This window comes from Verticillium alfalfae, genomic scaffold (assembly GCF_000150825.1).
Source record: "Verticillium alfalfae VaMs.102 supercont1.10 genomic scaffold, whole genome shotgun sequence".
Lineage (NCBI taxonomy): Eukaryota > Fungi > Ascomycota > Sordariomycetes > Glomerellales > Plectosphaerellaceae > Verticillium > Verticillium alfalfae.
In genome coordinates this window covers 1,209,420-1,224,498 of record NW_003315029.1, presented here as the reverse complement: position 1 = coordinate 1,224,498, position 15,079 = coordinate 1,209,420, and the positions used below count along the sequence as shown (strand labels likewise).

Sequence of the window (15,079 nt, the reverse complement as noted above, 5' to 3'; positions counted from 1 at the left end):
GAGCTTCAGGTTAAACAGACGATGACCACACAGGCGGCATTCTGAGGAGCGATCCGGAGCCGAGTGCTGGCATGAAGAGTCCTCCTAGCAAGGAAAGGCCGGCTGTGGCCGCGTGTATGACTCTGCTATACACTCGGTATTTGGCACGATTTTCGGTAGCATAAGCATGACGTTCGTGAAAGTTTCCCAAATGACGGGTCGGTAACACCGCAGCCATGGTTCTCGGCAAAATTGTTTGCGCCCAGCCTGTAGGGCAGGGCCACTGACAAATAGATGCCAGCCTGTGTTGCTTGTTGACTGACTCTCTCTTGATGGTAGTGACACGGACGATCGACCTCCTTGGCATCCTCCCCTTACGTCCGAAAAACACCACTGAATGAGAGACTGGAACAGGCTTTGCCCTCTTGCATCTCTCGAGAGGGCTGTCGTGGGCGGCTGCTTCCCCTTCTGACAGGCTCGGCGAAAAAAGCTGGCACAATAGATAGGTTCAACCAGGAGAGACGACGATATTGAGCCTCGATGCCAGTCTTCCCCCTCGATCTCACCCACATTCCGGACCACTGGCCAGCTTGTAGCCAATCATGACGCGGTTCAGCGACAGATCAGACACAGACAGCGGCAGTCGACGCTGGAGTGCACGGGAACAGGCGGGACCCTTGCCCGGCGGCCTGGTTTGAAACCCGCTCTTCAATGCTGAGACGCAAAGACCCCTGTAATGGTGCAGGAGAGTGTCACAGCGTTCAGGGCCGGCTGCTTCATGCTCTTGGTTCCTTCATTCCTCGCAAGCAACATCGCTGGACGCTGCTGCAGACCATTTTTGTTCGTGACGGACGGCTCGTGGCACGGCAAGTAGGGCAGCCCTTCTCAGGAGGTGGCCAAACGCCGACATCCCGGCACATCTGCCTCGGAACGGCCAGCGGTTTGCCTTGGGGCTCCTTGTCTTCGAAACCCCCAGCGCGACGCATCGACGCTGTCGAGCTTCTCCCCCGGCAGCGATCTCGTCGCTTACCTCGGCCAGGGCCGACCTGGAAAGGTGAACCTCGTGACAATTCGTCGTTTACCAGCGACACTCCCTCTCAGCGGTCGCTGTTGAAGCGAGTCAGCTGTGGCACTCAATATCGATCCCTCACTGTACTGCAGACGAGTTGGGGTCTTCAATTAACAGATTGGGCCAAGCTAGCTACATGCAATCGAAGCCATTGATGGCATTGGCCCCACGAGCCAAAGCTCTCTCCCTTCTGAGCAATTCGCGTGCCAGAGAACGTTGCTGTTCCACAGCCATGTGCTTGAGCATGCCACAGAATCCACAGAAACTGATGGGAGGGGTGGGCAGCGAGCGACCTAGACGGGGACCTCGACAAACCATCGGCGGATCCGCGTCCGAAGAAGATGAAGCCCAGACGTCAAGCTGCAACCCCTTCGCTCGTGCGGTCCAACCCCTGGGAGCCTAAGTCGCGGACCATGCGCCCTGCACCACGACTCGCACCCGTTCTGGCGACAATGGTACCTGACTTCTTGGGTCAGTGCCCCCGAACTCCTCGCTGTGTGGACGCATCCCTGAAGCACCACGACTTCGTGCAACAATGCTCTAGATCGCTCGACCAGTAGTTGGCTTCCCCGCGCGTGTGATGGTGCACACGGGCCCGCGATGTTGATCTGATACAAACTGACGTTGCCCTCCCACCGCACCCCCGTCTACTACTGCTGTCTTGCTCTTCTTCCGCTTCCTCCCTTCTCCCTTCTCCCTCCTTTTCCCTATCCACCAAACTCCACTGGGTGTCTGTCTTTTCTATTGTTTGTCCGTTTTTCTTCACTCACAAGGCCGGCCTTCGTTGTACTCAATTTGTTTTCTTCATTGAGACGCCCTTGATTGGGACTCATCGACTCCTATTTACCATACGCCTTTTCCTGGTCTACATTTTTGCTTCTGCCTTTCCTTCTCAGTCGTCATCGGGTACCTCGAACAAGACGACCAACCCCGGACACAACTTCAACTCGACTTGACCGATACCCGTGGTCATGTCCTGTGCCAACCGGTAGCACCAACGAATCACCATCTGCATCTTGAAGGCTACGGGAGGCCCGTAGAGCATGATCGAGGGAAAGGAAATGGCACCATTCATTGCAGCGAGCGGGCAGAGGCCCGGTTGGAAGAGAGGATCGCCCCCTAGCAACATTCGTGTGCCCGCTAGGAGGATACGGCAGCGAGTCGACGTGGCCGATGGCGGCGGCAACTCTTCTGGCGACGAGGCCGGTCCTGTACGCAACAAGAACCGCCGCCAGGCGCCCGCCACCAAGACAAGGGACGTCATCTCCACCCGCGACGACGACCTTCCCACCCCGGTACCCGATATTGGCTTGACCAACGACGCCGTTGCAGACGGCTCGGACAGCGACAGCGGGCCCGACAGCCCAACATCGCCAACGTCACCAATCAACTCGCCTGTTGCTTCTGCACCTCCGCCTGCCGCAGCCCAGCCGCCCGTCACTCTCACCCCCATTAAGCCCCCCGGCCCGAGGCCATCCCTACCACCACCCGTGAACCCGTCCCCACCTCCGCCAGCGGCCCCACCGTCTCCCACCACGACGCCGCCCGTTGCTCTCCCTCCAGCGGCGCCTCCGGCAGCGCCACCGGCAGTACTGCCCGATTTTAGCAGCCAACCCGTTCCGCGGCCCAATCTGCCCATCAACGATCAAGCGCCCGAGCAACCCATTGCCGCACCCATTGAGGCTCCCACAACTCCACCCATCACCATAACAGCGCCTCCCGAGATTAGGACAATCACGGCTGCACCGCCCGCGGGGACTGTGACAGCCTCGCTCTCGACTTCCAGCTTTGTGAGTAGTTTGCTACCGCTCTCGAGACTCCAGTCTGACAAACAGCTTCAGTCTTCCACATCCTCCCTGTCAATCACAACCCAGCCGCCAGCCTTGCCAGTGTTCGATCCTACTGCACCGCGAAAGGAATTGGAGCCGCCCTCGCCAACAACGAGCAAATCCCGAGATGATTCCACCACAAGCTCCACCAGCAGCAGTAACCTCATCACTGGCACCGCTCTGCCTGTCGAGGACAATGACAGCGCCAGCGGCCGAGGCCGGATGGACCCCAACACCGAACATGCCCTGATTGCTGTCGGGTCCATTGGTGAGTGACGTGCATGCCACCCAGGTGAAACATGACAGCTGACCGCGACTAGGTTCCTTCATATTTGCAAGCTTTATCATCTGGATTGTTTGGAGGACTGTCAGGCGGACTCGCAAGAAGAGGAGAGAGCGCGAAAGCCAGTTCCCTAACCTCGGCCAGGGACCACCCCCACCCATCCATAAATCTGGCATTGGCATCAGGTTTGCGGCTAAGGTTCCATTCCTGCGTAACATTGCAGCAGCCCGCGGATGGCACAATCTCGATGACGGCGCCGGGCAGCCCCCTCCGTATGAGAAGGGCGGCCGCGGCTCGCTGCGTCTGGACACGGACGTCTATGCCGGTCAGCCTAAGTTCCAACAGCCGAGCAGCGCGACGTACAGTCTACCGCAGACCAGCGCCAACGGAACGCCTATAACTGTCAGCCCCACGAGCATGGCTCTGCAGCGCAATGACACACTTCGCGCTCAGCAGGGCACCTACCAGTCTGGCAACGGAACGATCGACTCCATCATGGCGAGGTACGGCAACGGTGGCGACATGAGCTCGACGCTTCAGTCAGTTGGTGGCGGTCTGTACTACGTCGAATCGGAGATGGAGATTGCCCGTCAGCAAACAAATGGCTATGGGCGACCAGCCAACCGTGCCAGCGCGATTTCGTCTCTTTCGTCTGGCTTCGGCGATGGCGACATTATTGTGCCTGGGCCTGCAGCCGCCGCCTCCCGCTTCGCAGGCTTTGCGATCTACCCAGAACGTCGTGGGGGCGCTACTCTTGGGTCAGCAAGAGCGAGAGCAGCAACCGTGAGACGATCTACACGGAAACAAGCGAGGACCTGCCCCGCGGTTCCGTACTGTCAACAGCTGGGTGAACCAGCAGACGGGCCGCGTCAAGCGGGCCCAGGGTCGCAGCGACGATGAGGAGGACGTACCACCCGTTCCCGGACTGCCAGCTGCGCTGGGCAAGAACATCATGCCACCCGAACAACAGTTCAATATGATGATGCCTGACGGAGAGGAGCCCAGGCGCCCCGACGACTACCAGCTGCGATGAGCTGGGCCATCGTGTTTTGGGCCGGAGCCTGCTGCCCGTTGACACACTTCTTTTTGTTCTTTTTTCTTCTTCTTACACACACACACACACACACACAAACACACACTGCGAGTACATTGGACCTCACACGGGGAAGAGAGGAGAACCTAATTACCAGACCTGACATGATACCACTTTGGATGCCAGGACAAAGACGGATGCACTGGAACGCTGTGCCGAGACGCGTGGACGTCTAGACTTTTCCGTTCAAAGCCTGGGGCTTGGACAGATCCTGATGTCGTCCACGTCGATCGGCCAGACCGCCGTGTCCACCAGCATATACATCATACAAATAGCATAGCATGGCGCGAGGGGAGGATAGCAATGTGTATACGGTCGAGAGATAGCAGCAGACAGATAACAAGAAAAGTACATGACACACTGCTCCAACTCGATTGCACTGTGATGCACGTGACATGTTGGCAAGCTGAAGCTCTGCCTGAAAGATAGCGGCCCCAGGTGAACAAGACACTGCACAGCAATCGCGTTTCTGCTTGTGCAGATGCACATGCGTGCCGCGGCAGGGCAGTGAAGTCACTGGCCAGTTAGGCCAACCCTGGCTCTGACGGCTGGCTAGCTTTTCTTTGAGACTGAGAGTCCCAGTGTTTTTTTTTTGAGTAAGGAAGCCCCACTGTGAGACGCGGCCACGATGCGGCTCGAGGCTGACGGCTGCACCGCCTCTCCAAGGTTAGTGAACAGGGCCCAATCAGAGAAGGGCGGGATGCCCTGCTGCGGCTTGGCGCCCACCCAAGCCTCGTAATGACGACGCACTATGCATCCCAAGCCGCGTGGGTTGGTGGGCTGCACCTGGATACACCATTTGACAACAGGACTGCAGTTGATAGCCTGACCACTTCCATTTTATGTTTCTATTCATTCATTTCTTCATACCTCACCGTGCTTCCATATCATATCTTACTATATAACTAGGCCACGACTGGGATACTGGCGGAAGTCCGTGGTCAGCTGCCTCGAAACCGATAGGAGCCGACACCAGGCTGCAGCAAACACCAGACCTGCTGATCAACGTCATCCGACGAGAACCTCGAACCGACAACCTAGACTTGAATTAAGCTGACATTGTGCAAATCGCCAAGTCTTCTCTTCGCCATGCTCGACGAAAACTTGCCGAGTTTCCGCTTCCAACCCTCCTCCGATTCGCCTCTCAACACAGTGCTTTACTTCTCCCACAATGGCTCCGATCCAAGTGCGCAGTATCTCCTGATGCGCGCCGACCCGGCAGTCCCTATGTCCAAGAACAAATACGCTGTCGCCCTCGCCGACGTCTCCTCTCAGTCCATCATCTACGCCGAGGTCCTCGTCGAGCCGTCGTGGTCGCAGCCAACACTCTCGACGGCCGAGATTCGCGCACAAAATGGCCAGCCGCCCCCACCGACACCGATCACCCCAGACACGATCACGCTGAACCTCTACAACCCAGACTCACAGGTCGTGATTCGCTCGAAGCCGGGGTCTTGGGGCAAATCGGATAGCTGGGAGTTTGAGCTTCCTGAGCAGTCGTTCCGCGCGCCCAGTGCCAGCAAGATCGACCTCGACGCTGGCGAGCCTCCCATCAGCGACCTTGTGCCCAAGGCCGTCTTTCGTTGGAAAAAAGAGTCGAGGCTCGGCAGGGAGATGACGTGCTATCTGGTGGGCAAGAGCGTCGGCGGCAAGAAGAGCAAGGAGCCTGATATCACGGTGGCCATGTTCAAGGAGGGACGTCACGACAGCACCGTCACCATTTACGAACCGAATCTGCGTCGTGTCGATGTACAGGATCAGAAGGGACTCGACATCGTGTTGCTCCTCGGGGCCGAGGTCATTCGTGACCTGTATCTCAACCCAAAGATGGATCCCTTCAACGTTTCTGGTGCGCCACCCTTGGCATCTTCCGGACGGCGAAAGGACTCTCGCGGGGCGTCGGCATCTCCCGGTACCGCGGCACCAATGTCTGGGGCCCTTAGTGCCCCTCCGCCGCAGCCCGCCTCCTACCAGGCGCAGTCCAACGTGGCGCCATCACGCGACGCTCGCCAGCAAGACATTGACGCTGAGACGAAGCGACTTCAGGCCATGGTGGCTGAGGAGGAACGACAAGCTCGCGAACGGGAACGCCAGACGCGCGAACAGGAGCGCTGCGATGCTGAGGAGGCGCGACGCATCAAAGACATGCTTAATCGGGAAGAGGAAGAGCGACGCCGGAAGCAGGCCGAGGTGGACCGCGAAACAGAGCGCCTACGGAAGCAGTACGGCGTCAACGCGCAGGGGTTTGCAGCCACCAGCAGCCTGCCGCCCGAGGCTCACGCACCGCATCTGCCGCCGCGGCCGGGGCCCTGGTGGGCCACACTCTCACGGTGCTGGCAGGGGAGGGGGCAGCCCAGGACTGTCGCCATACTTTTCGAGCAGCGCACACGGCCACGCGCAGCCCCCGCCAAGACCCTCGAGCGCCGGCCCGCAGACCCCCGCCATGTCGGGGGCAGCAGCGGATGGTGGAAGCCTGGGCCGTCGACGCCCGGAGGAGACACTGCGGCTACGAGCTCAGGAGGTGCGGGTAGAGGAGGCAAGAAACCGGCCAACCCGCTGCACGGTTTACTCAACGGGCACGGGCCGTACGGGAACGCCGCGGCGAGCGTCAGCAATTTCTTCCACGGCGCGGCATCGAAGCATGAGAGCAAGCTGTCGAAGAAGCGCAGCATGTGAGAGATGGGCGCGAACTGTTTTTTGGGGTTGGGATGGACATTTGGGCAGCGTTTTGGCTTACCACATGCATACATGGCTCAGCGTTTGATTCGGCAGTTGCACACCCTACGTTCATGAATAACGAATTCTATTGGAATGACCCGGGTCTTTGTTGACTACCTAACGTCGGTTGTATCGGCAACGTGATCGTATACGTACGGTTGGGCCTTGGTCAGAGGCCTCTCCTATTGCGAGGTTTGTCTTATTGATGGAACTGTGCCATGACGAAGCCAAAACACACAAGTCAGGCCCCTACGCATTGCTGGAACCCCCCACCTAACGTGTCGTGTCGAGCGAGCCCCGAGCTTTAGCCCCAACTCATCCAGCGGGGAGTGGGCTCTGACAGTGATGGGAAGGGGCCCACTGGCACAGCCACTGTGTCGCAGGCATGATCGATCACGTGGGGGCTGGCGTGCTCGCTGGGAGATGAATCCGGCCTACATGGTAAGTGACTGCCCGGAGACTGTCCGGGGCACATGGACATAAGAAATCCGTGGCATTTCAACGACTTGGTGAGAGGGCCCAGCGAGATGAACCTATGTACCTTCCCCTGCCAGGTACCTGGGTACCGTGCCACTGGTGGTCAGGCAGGCAGGGAGCTAGTAAGGCAGGTGTGTGTGCCTGCCGCCAGTGTCGACCTCAATAAGTTTAGGTAGTATAAATTCAATAGGAAGGTTCGAACAGCGCCTTGGAACACGTCGGTTTTTTTTTAGCTTGGGGCCCCTTTGCCAATGCTTAATCCCTAGGCCTCTCGCATTAACTTAGTGTTCAATCAAGAACATCATCATTGGGGATCGCCCAGACATGAATCTTCATTTCCTCCCAAAACACCTTATCCCCATCACCCCTCCCTCTTCTCCTCGCCTCTCTTTCTCTTTTCTTTCTTCTTCTTTTTTTTTTTTTTCCTCTCCCTTTTGTCAACCCCCCTCCCCCTCTCCCAGCATCGCGTCATTGACCCGTACAATCACCGTTCATGATCCACGGAACCCGTTCAAAGATACCGCGCGATATTGCACTACGCAATTGAATGACGCTACTACCGACTACCCGTTACGGTACCTACGTATCTTTACGCGAGCCTGTCGGACCGAGGAGAGCACCTCGCTGCCTGGGTGCCTTGGGGTGGGTGGGCTTATGAGGCTGCATCAAGGAGCTAGTTGCGCCCCATGGCAGATTATCCTCGATAGCATCAGCTCCTTGTCATTATCTCACTTCCCACCTCGAAGCCGCGCCGATTCTAGCTTGTTTATCGCCGCCTGACGCTGGTACATCGAACAAATCCCACAGTGGCAGCTCCACCTTTCCACCCGCCCACTGGAGCGAGTCCCTCACACGCCATATCCTCCCCACCCAGAGACCCTATTGCGCGCGAGGTCATCAGCCGCGTTCTTGAATCAGGCCTATATTCTACGCCTTCGTCACTTACCTCAGCTGACGACAAGAAGAAGAAGAAGAAGAAGAAGAACGACAAACCTGACAACACCTTTTACCTGCCGAGGCCGGTGCTACAGCACCAAATTCTGCCAGCTACGCATCGTTCCGAAAACAATTGCATTACGGCTGGCTGTAAACTCGTAACCCGCCCAGACCAAGACGGTAATGCAAAGTCCGGTAACCTGACGCCTTCACGCTTCACCCTATCCGTGTCAGCCGAGAATAGCGTTGTCAATGCTATCCTATCGCACGCCGCTCTTCCACCTCCCACCAACACCTCCCTGACTAGGGATTACCTACATGTCTTCTCCTGCGCCATAACACCCCGACCACCAATTTGTCTTTTTCACCCCTTCTCCCCGTCCTTTGCGCCTAGACGATCGGCTGACGCTTCCCGACGTCTCAACCCCATCGCCCACCAGAGGCCTCGCAGAGCGCGCTGACTTCGGACTGCCATCGTGCCCGCCACGTCGGCCTCATCCTAGCCCGGCCATTTCTTCACCCGACCGGCTGGGTCAACCCGCCCACCCACTCGCACCCCTACCAGCAGCGCAACTCCGGTGGTGGCGTTTCGGCCAACATCTGCTTCCGGATCCCACCCAAAACCCTCCGGAACTCTCAATTGCATTACCAATTCACCTGCATCCTACCTCACACCCTTTGAACCCTCGCCAACCATGGCCGCGGCAGCAGATGATGCACCCCCCAGCATGGAGGTTGAGGGTCGTTATTGGGAGTCTTTCAATGGCGCCATTGCGGAGGAAGACCAACGCCTGCTTGATCGGTTCATCGAAGAGACCAAGGACCTTCGCAATGAATTGGCGAGCATGCAGCGCGACAAGGCGCGGGCCGAAGAAAATCTCCGCCAGATCAATCTCGCCTACCAGAACTATGAGGAACGGCTTGAGACAAGGCGTCGTGAGTTTGAGCTCCAACAGAGAGCCCTGGCGGCTGAACGCGCAGTCCGACGGGCCAAGATGACTGCATGGTTTGGCTCGCGCGGCACCTCATCACATCCCAAACCACCCAGCGAGGAGCACGTCGATGTGGCCCATGGCGACATCCCCAATGGTATCGTCGTCAGCACCCGGCGCATCAAGGACGGCAGGACCAGCCTACCTGACGGACCCCAAGCCGCCGCCGCCAACGGGGCCGCCCCCAGATACCACCATACGTTTGCCGCAGCCAACAATGTGGGCACCACCAACGACATCGGCCAGCTCGATGATCTCACGGGCGTCGAGGTTTTTGATGGTGACGGGAATTTTGTCGCGCCCGTGAGGAGCATCCCGGCACAGAACGCAGTGGTGTCGCTGCTGTTGGGACTGCCAGTCAAGCGTCGCGTCAACACGCGCCCTGGCCGCACCTTTGATCTGGACAAGTTCAACTCAATCTACGACAAGCGGTACACGTATGCCAACGGCCCCAATGCGAAGCCAGCGAGGTGGACCGCCGTCATGCTGCAGGCTACAGGCGACGTGCTCGAGGGCGCGAAACGCTGCCTTAACTGTACCAAGAATCTAGGCCCCTTCGATACGTGCATCATTCCACGAGGGCCCAATTTTCGTAAGTGCGGCAACTGCGAGTGGTCCAAACAGCCGTGCCAGATGCCTGCGGAAGAGGCCGTGAGCGACGAAGACGACGACGAAGCTCGTTCGACGCCAAAGACGGGCGTCCAAGAGGATATGGCCCAGTACGCCGCGGCCGCACCCCAGGACGACCTTGATGATTCGCGGGATGACAGCCCTGCCCCTAACGCGCTGCGGAAGCGACCAAAGGGCATCGCGACTATTCAGCAGCAGCAGCAGCATCATCATCAAAACGTGTACCACTGGCAAGGCGACAAGACACCCAAGCAGACTTCTCCCGAGGATGACTCGACCGAGGAAGACATGGAACCCATCACAGCCAGCAATCTCGTGCTGCGTCACAACGGCGTCACGTACACCCACCCTGAATGTATGCAAGGCGTTCCTCTCGTGAAGATCGACCCGAGCCATCCGTACTGGGAACCCGACTGGGAGCCTGATCTCGAGAATGCGGCTATCCAGCCCGCCCTGGAGTCGTGGCGTGTCAAGCACGAAGCTGCGCTCAAGGGAAACACGAGCAGCAAGTTTCAGGTCGGACGTCAAGTCAACCGTGGCGAGACGATACTTAAGTTCTTGAGGCAAGCCGACATCAGCCCTTACCAACTGCTGAGCAAAAAGTATGTCAACTCGCGCCTGGTCGGCTACGATACGCTGTTCCGACTCGCCGATACCTATTTCGTTCTCGAAAGTTTTGGCACAATGGACATCACGCCTCTGGAATGGATCCGGCACCGGCTGCATGAAGTCATTCAAGAGGAGGGCCCGCACTTCAAGCTCTACGCCAAAGTACACAATTTCTACCATGACCGCAAACTAGAGGCCCTTCGACTCGCAAACGGAAAGAGGAGCATCGGCCGCCCTTCTGGTATGAAGATGTCGGGAAAGAAGAGGAGAGCTTGAATGATACGCTCATCAAGGCTGTCGTACCTCGGCGGGCGGCCCTATTTCGGTAGGGCCCCTGCCCGGTTATGATGTAGTTGCGCAAGTATCAGCGGCGGCGATGCATCATGCGCAGAATCTCAGCGCCGAGTCCGAGCAGGAACGGCCGTATAAACGAAAACGAAAACCTCTCGTCAATAGTCGCAACGGCACGCCTTTGAATGGCGAGGACGAGGGTGAGGGCGAGGGCGACTACGACTTGCAGTATGACGGATACACCGATACGGACGACTACAGTGGTGATCAGATTAGCAACCACGATTTCTGCTTGAGCTCCGTCAAATCGCGCATCAACACAACGAGCACGTCTGTCACGCAGTATTGGCATTGGGTCGATATCGAGGGCGGCACAGACGATGTTTTTGAGCACCAGGTTTTATCTGACTGCAATCCGCCGTCGTGGGGGTTGTACTCTAACCCGGTCAACTTTCACTTCACGCCGCAAGACGTTGTGGACATTCAATGGGCGGCCGACACGCGCAAAGTAGTTGTACGTTGCCGGCCTGGCGTCGAAAAGGACGAGCAGACCGGCCAAGAACGCGGTGACATGATTGCCGATTTTGCCCGCGAGCGCACCAAGCGGCGCTTCCTTGTGTTTTGTGAGAAAAGGGGAATCAAAATCGTCAAGACGACGAGGTTCGTGCCTCCTTCTCCTGTCATTCCTGTGCTCTTTCACTAACCAGACTGTTTGCTAGTGACGCGATCGAACAGGCGTGGGAGACTACCAAGTCGCCCTTTGTTGATCCCGTCGAGGCTTCTGAGTTGGAGATGGTCTGAGAACGCCGTACCTCACCGCTTGACTTGGACCGGGCAGCTATCTCAGATTTAGGGAGGAATATTTATACTTGTTTCTGGTGGAGGAGATACCCGAGGCGCGCAATCGATGGAGGACAACTTGCTTGCGACCGGCGTTGCCATGGGCGTGATTTACTTGGCGTTAATGGTTCATCTCAAGAGATAAAGTTCTTTTCACAGCATCTGTTCATTTTGCGCTGGACTCAAGTCAAGCAGCAGGGACACGGCGTCAACATGGTTATACGAGCCTGGCTCGAGAATGTATGATTAGGGCAGATTGCATGATAGTGACAGCAGGCAAGCAAGCCAACTAAGAACATGTACAGCGACGCGTATGCATTGGCCCAAGTTCCTATGTCTCTTGGCGCATCGGAAGAACGAGGCATGCCGGGGCGAACATCACCGCGCACCATCGCTTGGGGCAAATGCGCCGCGGCATCATTGCCAATGGACCCCCCAGCTGACGTGCGGCGCAGCAATAGGTTTGCCTTCCCGACCAATGCGGACGAGGCCCAATTGACAACGTACTTACTACCTAGGTTGTCGGTCGCTCAGTCTACTTGACGCGGCTGGTGAGATTTGTCATTGAAAGGTCTCCAACACAATGGACACGCTCAGGATTCAATGCGACCGCCTTGAGGAGGCTCTCGAATCCACTGCAACGAGCGTGGAAGAGTTCTCAAGTACGCACACGACATCACATGCCGACCTGGAGCCGCTCGTGACTGAGCTCTCTGAACTACGACGGTCCACCGCAGCTCTCCGCAACAAGGCCGCTTCTTTTGATGACGGCGCCACGCCCATCCCAGATGATGTGTTCCGTGGCATCAAGATGGTGCCGGCCAACTGCGTCGATTATGTCCTTGCTGTGCGGCAGACGCTCGAGGACCCGACCCGCCAGCGACACGACTGGCAAGGCATCGTGCCAATGGACGTTGATCGACTGGTGAGGCCGCTCGAGACCGGTAGGCGGGCCTTGGACGTGGCCGTGGCCGGGCTGGACATGGCGACGGGCGTCAACATGGCCGAGCAGACGGGTGACTCGCCGCCGTACGCAACGACGTCGATTGTGCCCGAAATCCTCTACATCAAGGTCCGCCTTGCCGAGGACCGCGACCGCAACGCCAATACAGTGCAGACTGTGGTGCTGACCGAGTTCCTCGAGGCACTGCAGCGCTTCGCCTCGCAGCATTCGGGCAATCTCGTGCCACCGCCGATCGAGCAGCGCCGCAACAGCAACGTGGCTTCATCCGACGCGGCCTCGCTCCCCGGTGGCAGCGGCAGCGGCAACGGCAACGGAGGTGGTCCGGACTCTTTCCAGGCCCCGGACGACTCTACTCGTGCGCCTTCACCTGGCCTCGACGGTCTGGGCGCCGGCGACCTCGGCCGCCCGACGCCAGCCTACTCGGCCATCAGACTACCCCCGGCACCGCAACGTATGGACCTCCGCCACGTCTCGCGCCTGCCGACCCTCGAGTCCGAGATCCTCGGGATCGCCTTTGACGCCACGGCCCGCGTGCCCCGCGTGGCCGTGACAACGTACCACCATCGCGTGCGCTTCTTCCACATGAAGGTGCCCGAGGGACGGGAACAGATGGCCGGCCGCTTCAACCTCAACGGCACGTCCATGTGTCTCTCGCCCGTGGGACCCTTGATGGCCGTGGTGCAAGAGCACATGGACAACCTGTCAACGTCGGCGTACGAGCGCCTGGAGCTGTCCAGACGGCAGGCGGGCTCACGGGAAACGCTGCATGACGGCCGCACGTTCCTGGACCCTGAGGTCGTCGTCTTTGGTTATGCAAAGCAGACGTATCTCACGAAGCACCTGCGCTGGCCCGGCGCCAGACCCTTTGCCTTCTCGCCGAGCGGGGCGTGGCTTGCCGTTAGGGGCGTCTTGGGGCGCGTCGAGGTCTGGGACGTCGCCGGCGGAGGCAAGGGGGTCGGTGTCGTACGGAGCCACACTGCGGATGTGTTCGAGGCGCGGTTCACGGCCGGAGGCGACGGTCTCGTGACCATGAGCAGGGACGGGACGCTGCGGGTGACGAGCACCACTACGTGGCAGGGGACAGCCAAGCTCGAGGTGGATGAGTGGAAGAACCCAGTGTTTCTCGCCGTGTCAGTAGCCGGCTCCGTAGTCGCTTCGGTCTGGGGTCGAAAAGTGTACTTGTGGGACCCGGACACGGGGGCCCTCGACAATTGGTCTCTTGATGGGCCTGGGGGCGAGGGATGGCCATTGGCGGCGAGTCCCGACCTGAGGTTCTTGTGCTGCCGGACAGAGAATGGTGCTGATGTCAGGGACATGGCGACGGGGAGGGTGTTGTGCAGGATGGGCTTCGGGCAGGGCTTTGCGAGCTCGGCGGCGTTCAGCTTGGATAGCAAATATCTGACGGTTGGCCGGGCCCTTGGCGGACATCATGTGAGAGAGGCCGTGGGCAGGGTAGACTTTTGGGAAATCATCGAGTAGACACCTTTGATACGTCAAAAGCTGACGGAAAGAAGAAAGCATGATTCGCATTGAGCATTACGACCGTGTCGGATGGTCAGTCTATCGGACATTGGAGGATCCATGCTTCTGCCTCTTTCTCGTCCAGAGCTCCGGAAACATGAATCAGAACCCAACACCCGCCAGGCTTGCGTTTCTTCCATGTACGATCAGCCAGATTATGCGACCTTGACGGATGTCAGAGTGAAGGCAGCTTCATGCGCACGTTCCAAAGCCAGCCTGGCATCCTGTCCCACAATGATCTCCAGTGGAGCCGCACCATCCAGCTCTCGAGCAGCACGTTGCACCAAGCGGCTCCTTCGCACAAGTGGCGCTGCCATGGCTCGGGCCACAACGACCATTCGTGGACGGAGGGCGAGCTGTAGTTGTTGGCGCGGGCGGCGTGGTGGTAGTCGTCGCCGCGCTTGGGCTCGAGGCTGAACACGTTCCGAAGCCGACCTGGCATCCCGAACCGCAGTGCGCTGTTGAGCTACCACACCAGCCGGCCGATGAGCAGCATGTAGCCCCAGGCTCGCGAGCGCAAGTTTGCCGGCCCTGGTTCACCCCACAGCGGCCATTTGTCGTGGCAGGGAGGGTTCCCGTGGGCTGTGCAACCGAGGTTGTGCGTGTCGTGGACGGCGGGTTCGGGGTGCCGACGGTGCGATACCAGTTGGCTTTGGGGTCACCGAGACACTCTCCGACAGTGACAGCGCGGAAACCGTTGCGCTGGAGCGAGGCAAGCATGTAGTCCGTCAGGTTATAGACGCTCTGCTGCACGGGGTCGTGCTCAATGTGAAGAAACTTTGCGGTGGCGGGGTTGGCGTCCTCCACAGCAGCGTCCCAGATGTCTTTGGAACCTTGTATAGCTGATG

At 58.6% G+C, this 15,079-nt stretch overlaps 4 protein-coding genes across 4 annotated transcripts; all 4 read left to right on the top strand.

Moving 5' to 3' along the window:
• Nucleotides 1-2,109: 2,109 nt before the first annotated feature.
• VDBG_07820 (conserved hypothetical protein) lies at nucleotides 2,110-4,060 on the top strand (the record flags this gene model as incomplete). The annotated part of the gene is made up of 3 exons (XM_003002315.1): nucleotides 2,110-2,838; nucleotides 2,890-3,145; nucleotides 3,198-4,060. The coding sequence occupies 3 exons, from the start codon at nucleotides 2,110-2,112 to the stop codon at nucleotides 4,058-4,060; spliced, it is 1,848 nt and encodes a 615-aa protein (XP_003002361.1).
• A 1,282-nt stretch (nucleotides 4,061-5,342) lies between these two features.
• On the top strand, nucleotides 5,343-6,929 carry VDBG_07819 (conserved hypothetical protein; the record flags this gene model as incomplete). Its single annotated transcript, XM_003002314.1, has 1 exon — nucleotides 5,343-6,929. One exon carries the CDS (start codon nucleotides 5,343-5,345, stop codon nucleotides 6,927-6,929), a length of 1,587 nt encoding a protein of 528 aa, XP_003002360.1.
• Nucleotides 6,930-9,079: 2,150 nt separating this feature from the next.
• Nucleotides 9,080-11,707, top strand: VDBG_07818 (conserved hypothetical protein; the record flags this gene model as incomplete). Its single annotated transcript, XM_003002313.1, has 3 exons — nucleotides 9,080-10,856; nucleotides 10,909-11,566; nucleotides 11,626-11,707. The coding sequence occupies 3 exons, from the start codon at nucleotides 9,080-9,082 to the stop codon at nucleotides 11,705-11,707; spliced, it is 2,517 nt and encodes an 838-aa protein (XP_003002359.1).
• A 1,021-nt stretch (nucleotides 11,708-12,728) lies between these two features.
• VDBG_07817 (conserved hypothetical protein) lies at nucleotides 12,729-14,189 on the top strand (the record flags this gene model as incomplete). The annotated part of the gene is made up of 2 exons (XM_003002312.1): nucleotides 12,729-12,818; nucleotides 12,900-14,189. 2 exons carry the CDS (start codon nucleotides 12,729-12,731, stop codon nucleotides 14,187-14,189), a joined length of 1,380 nt encoding a protein of 459 aa, XP_003002358.1.
• Nucleotides 14,190-15,079: the final 890 nt, after the last annotated feature.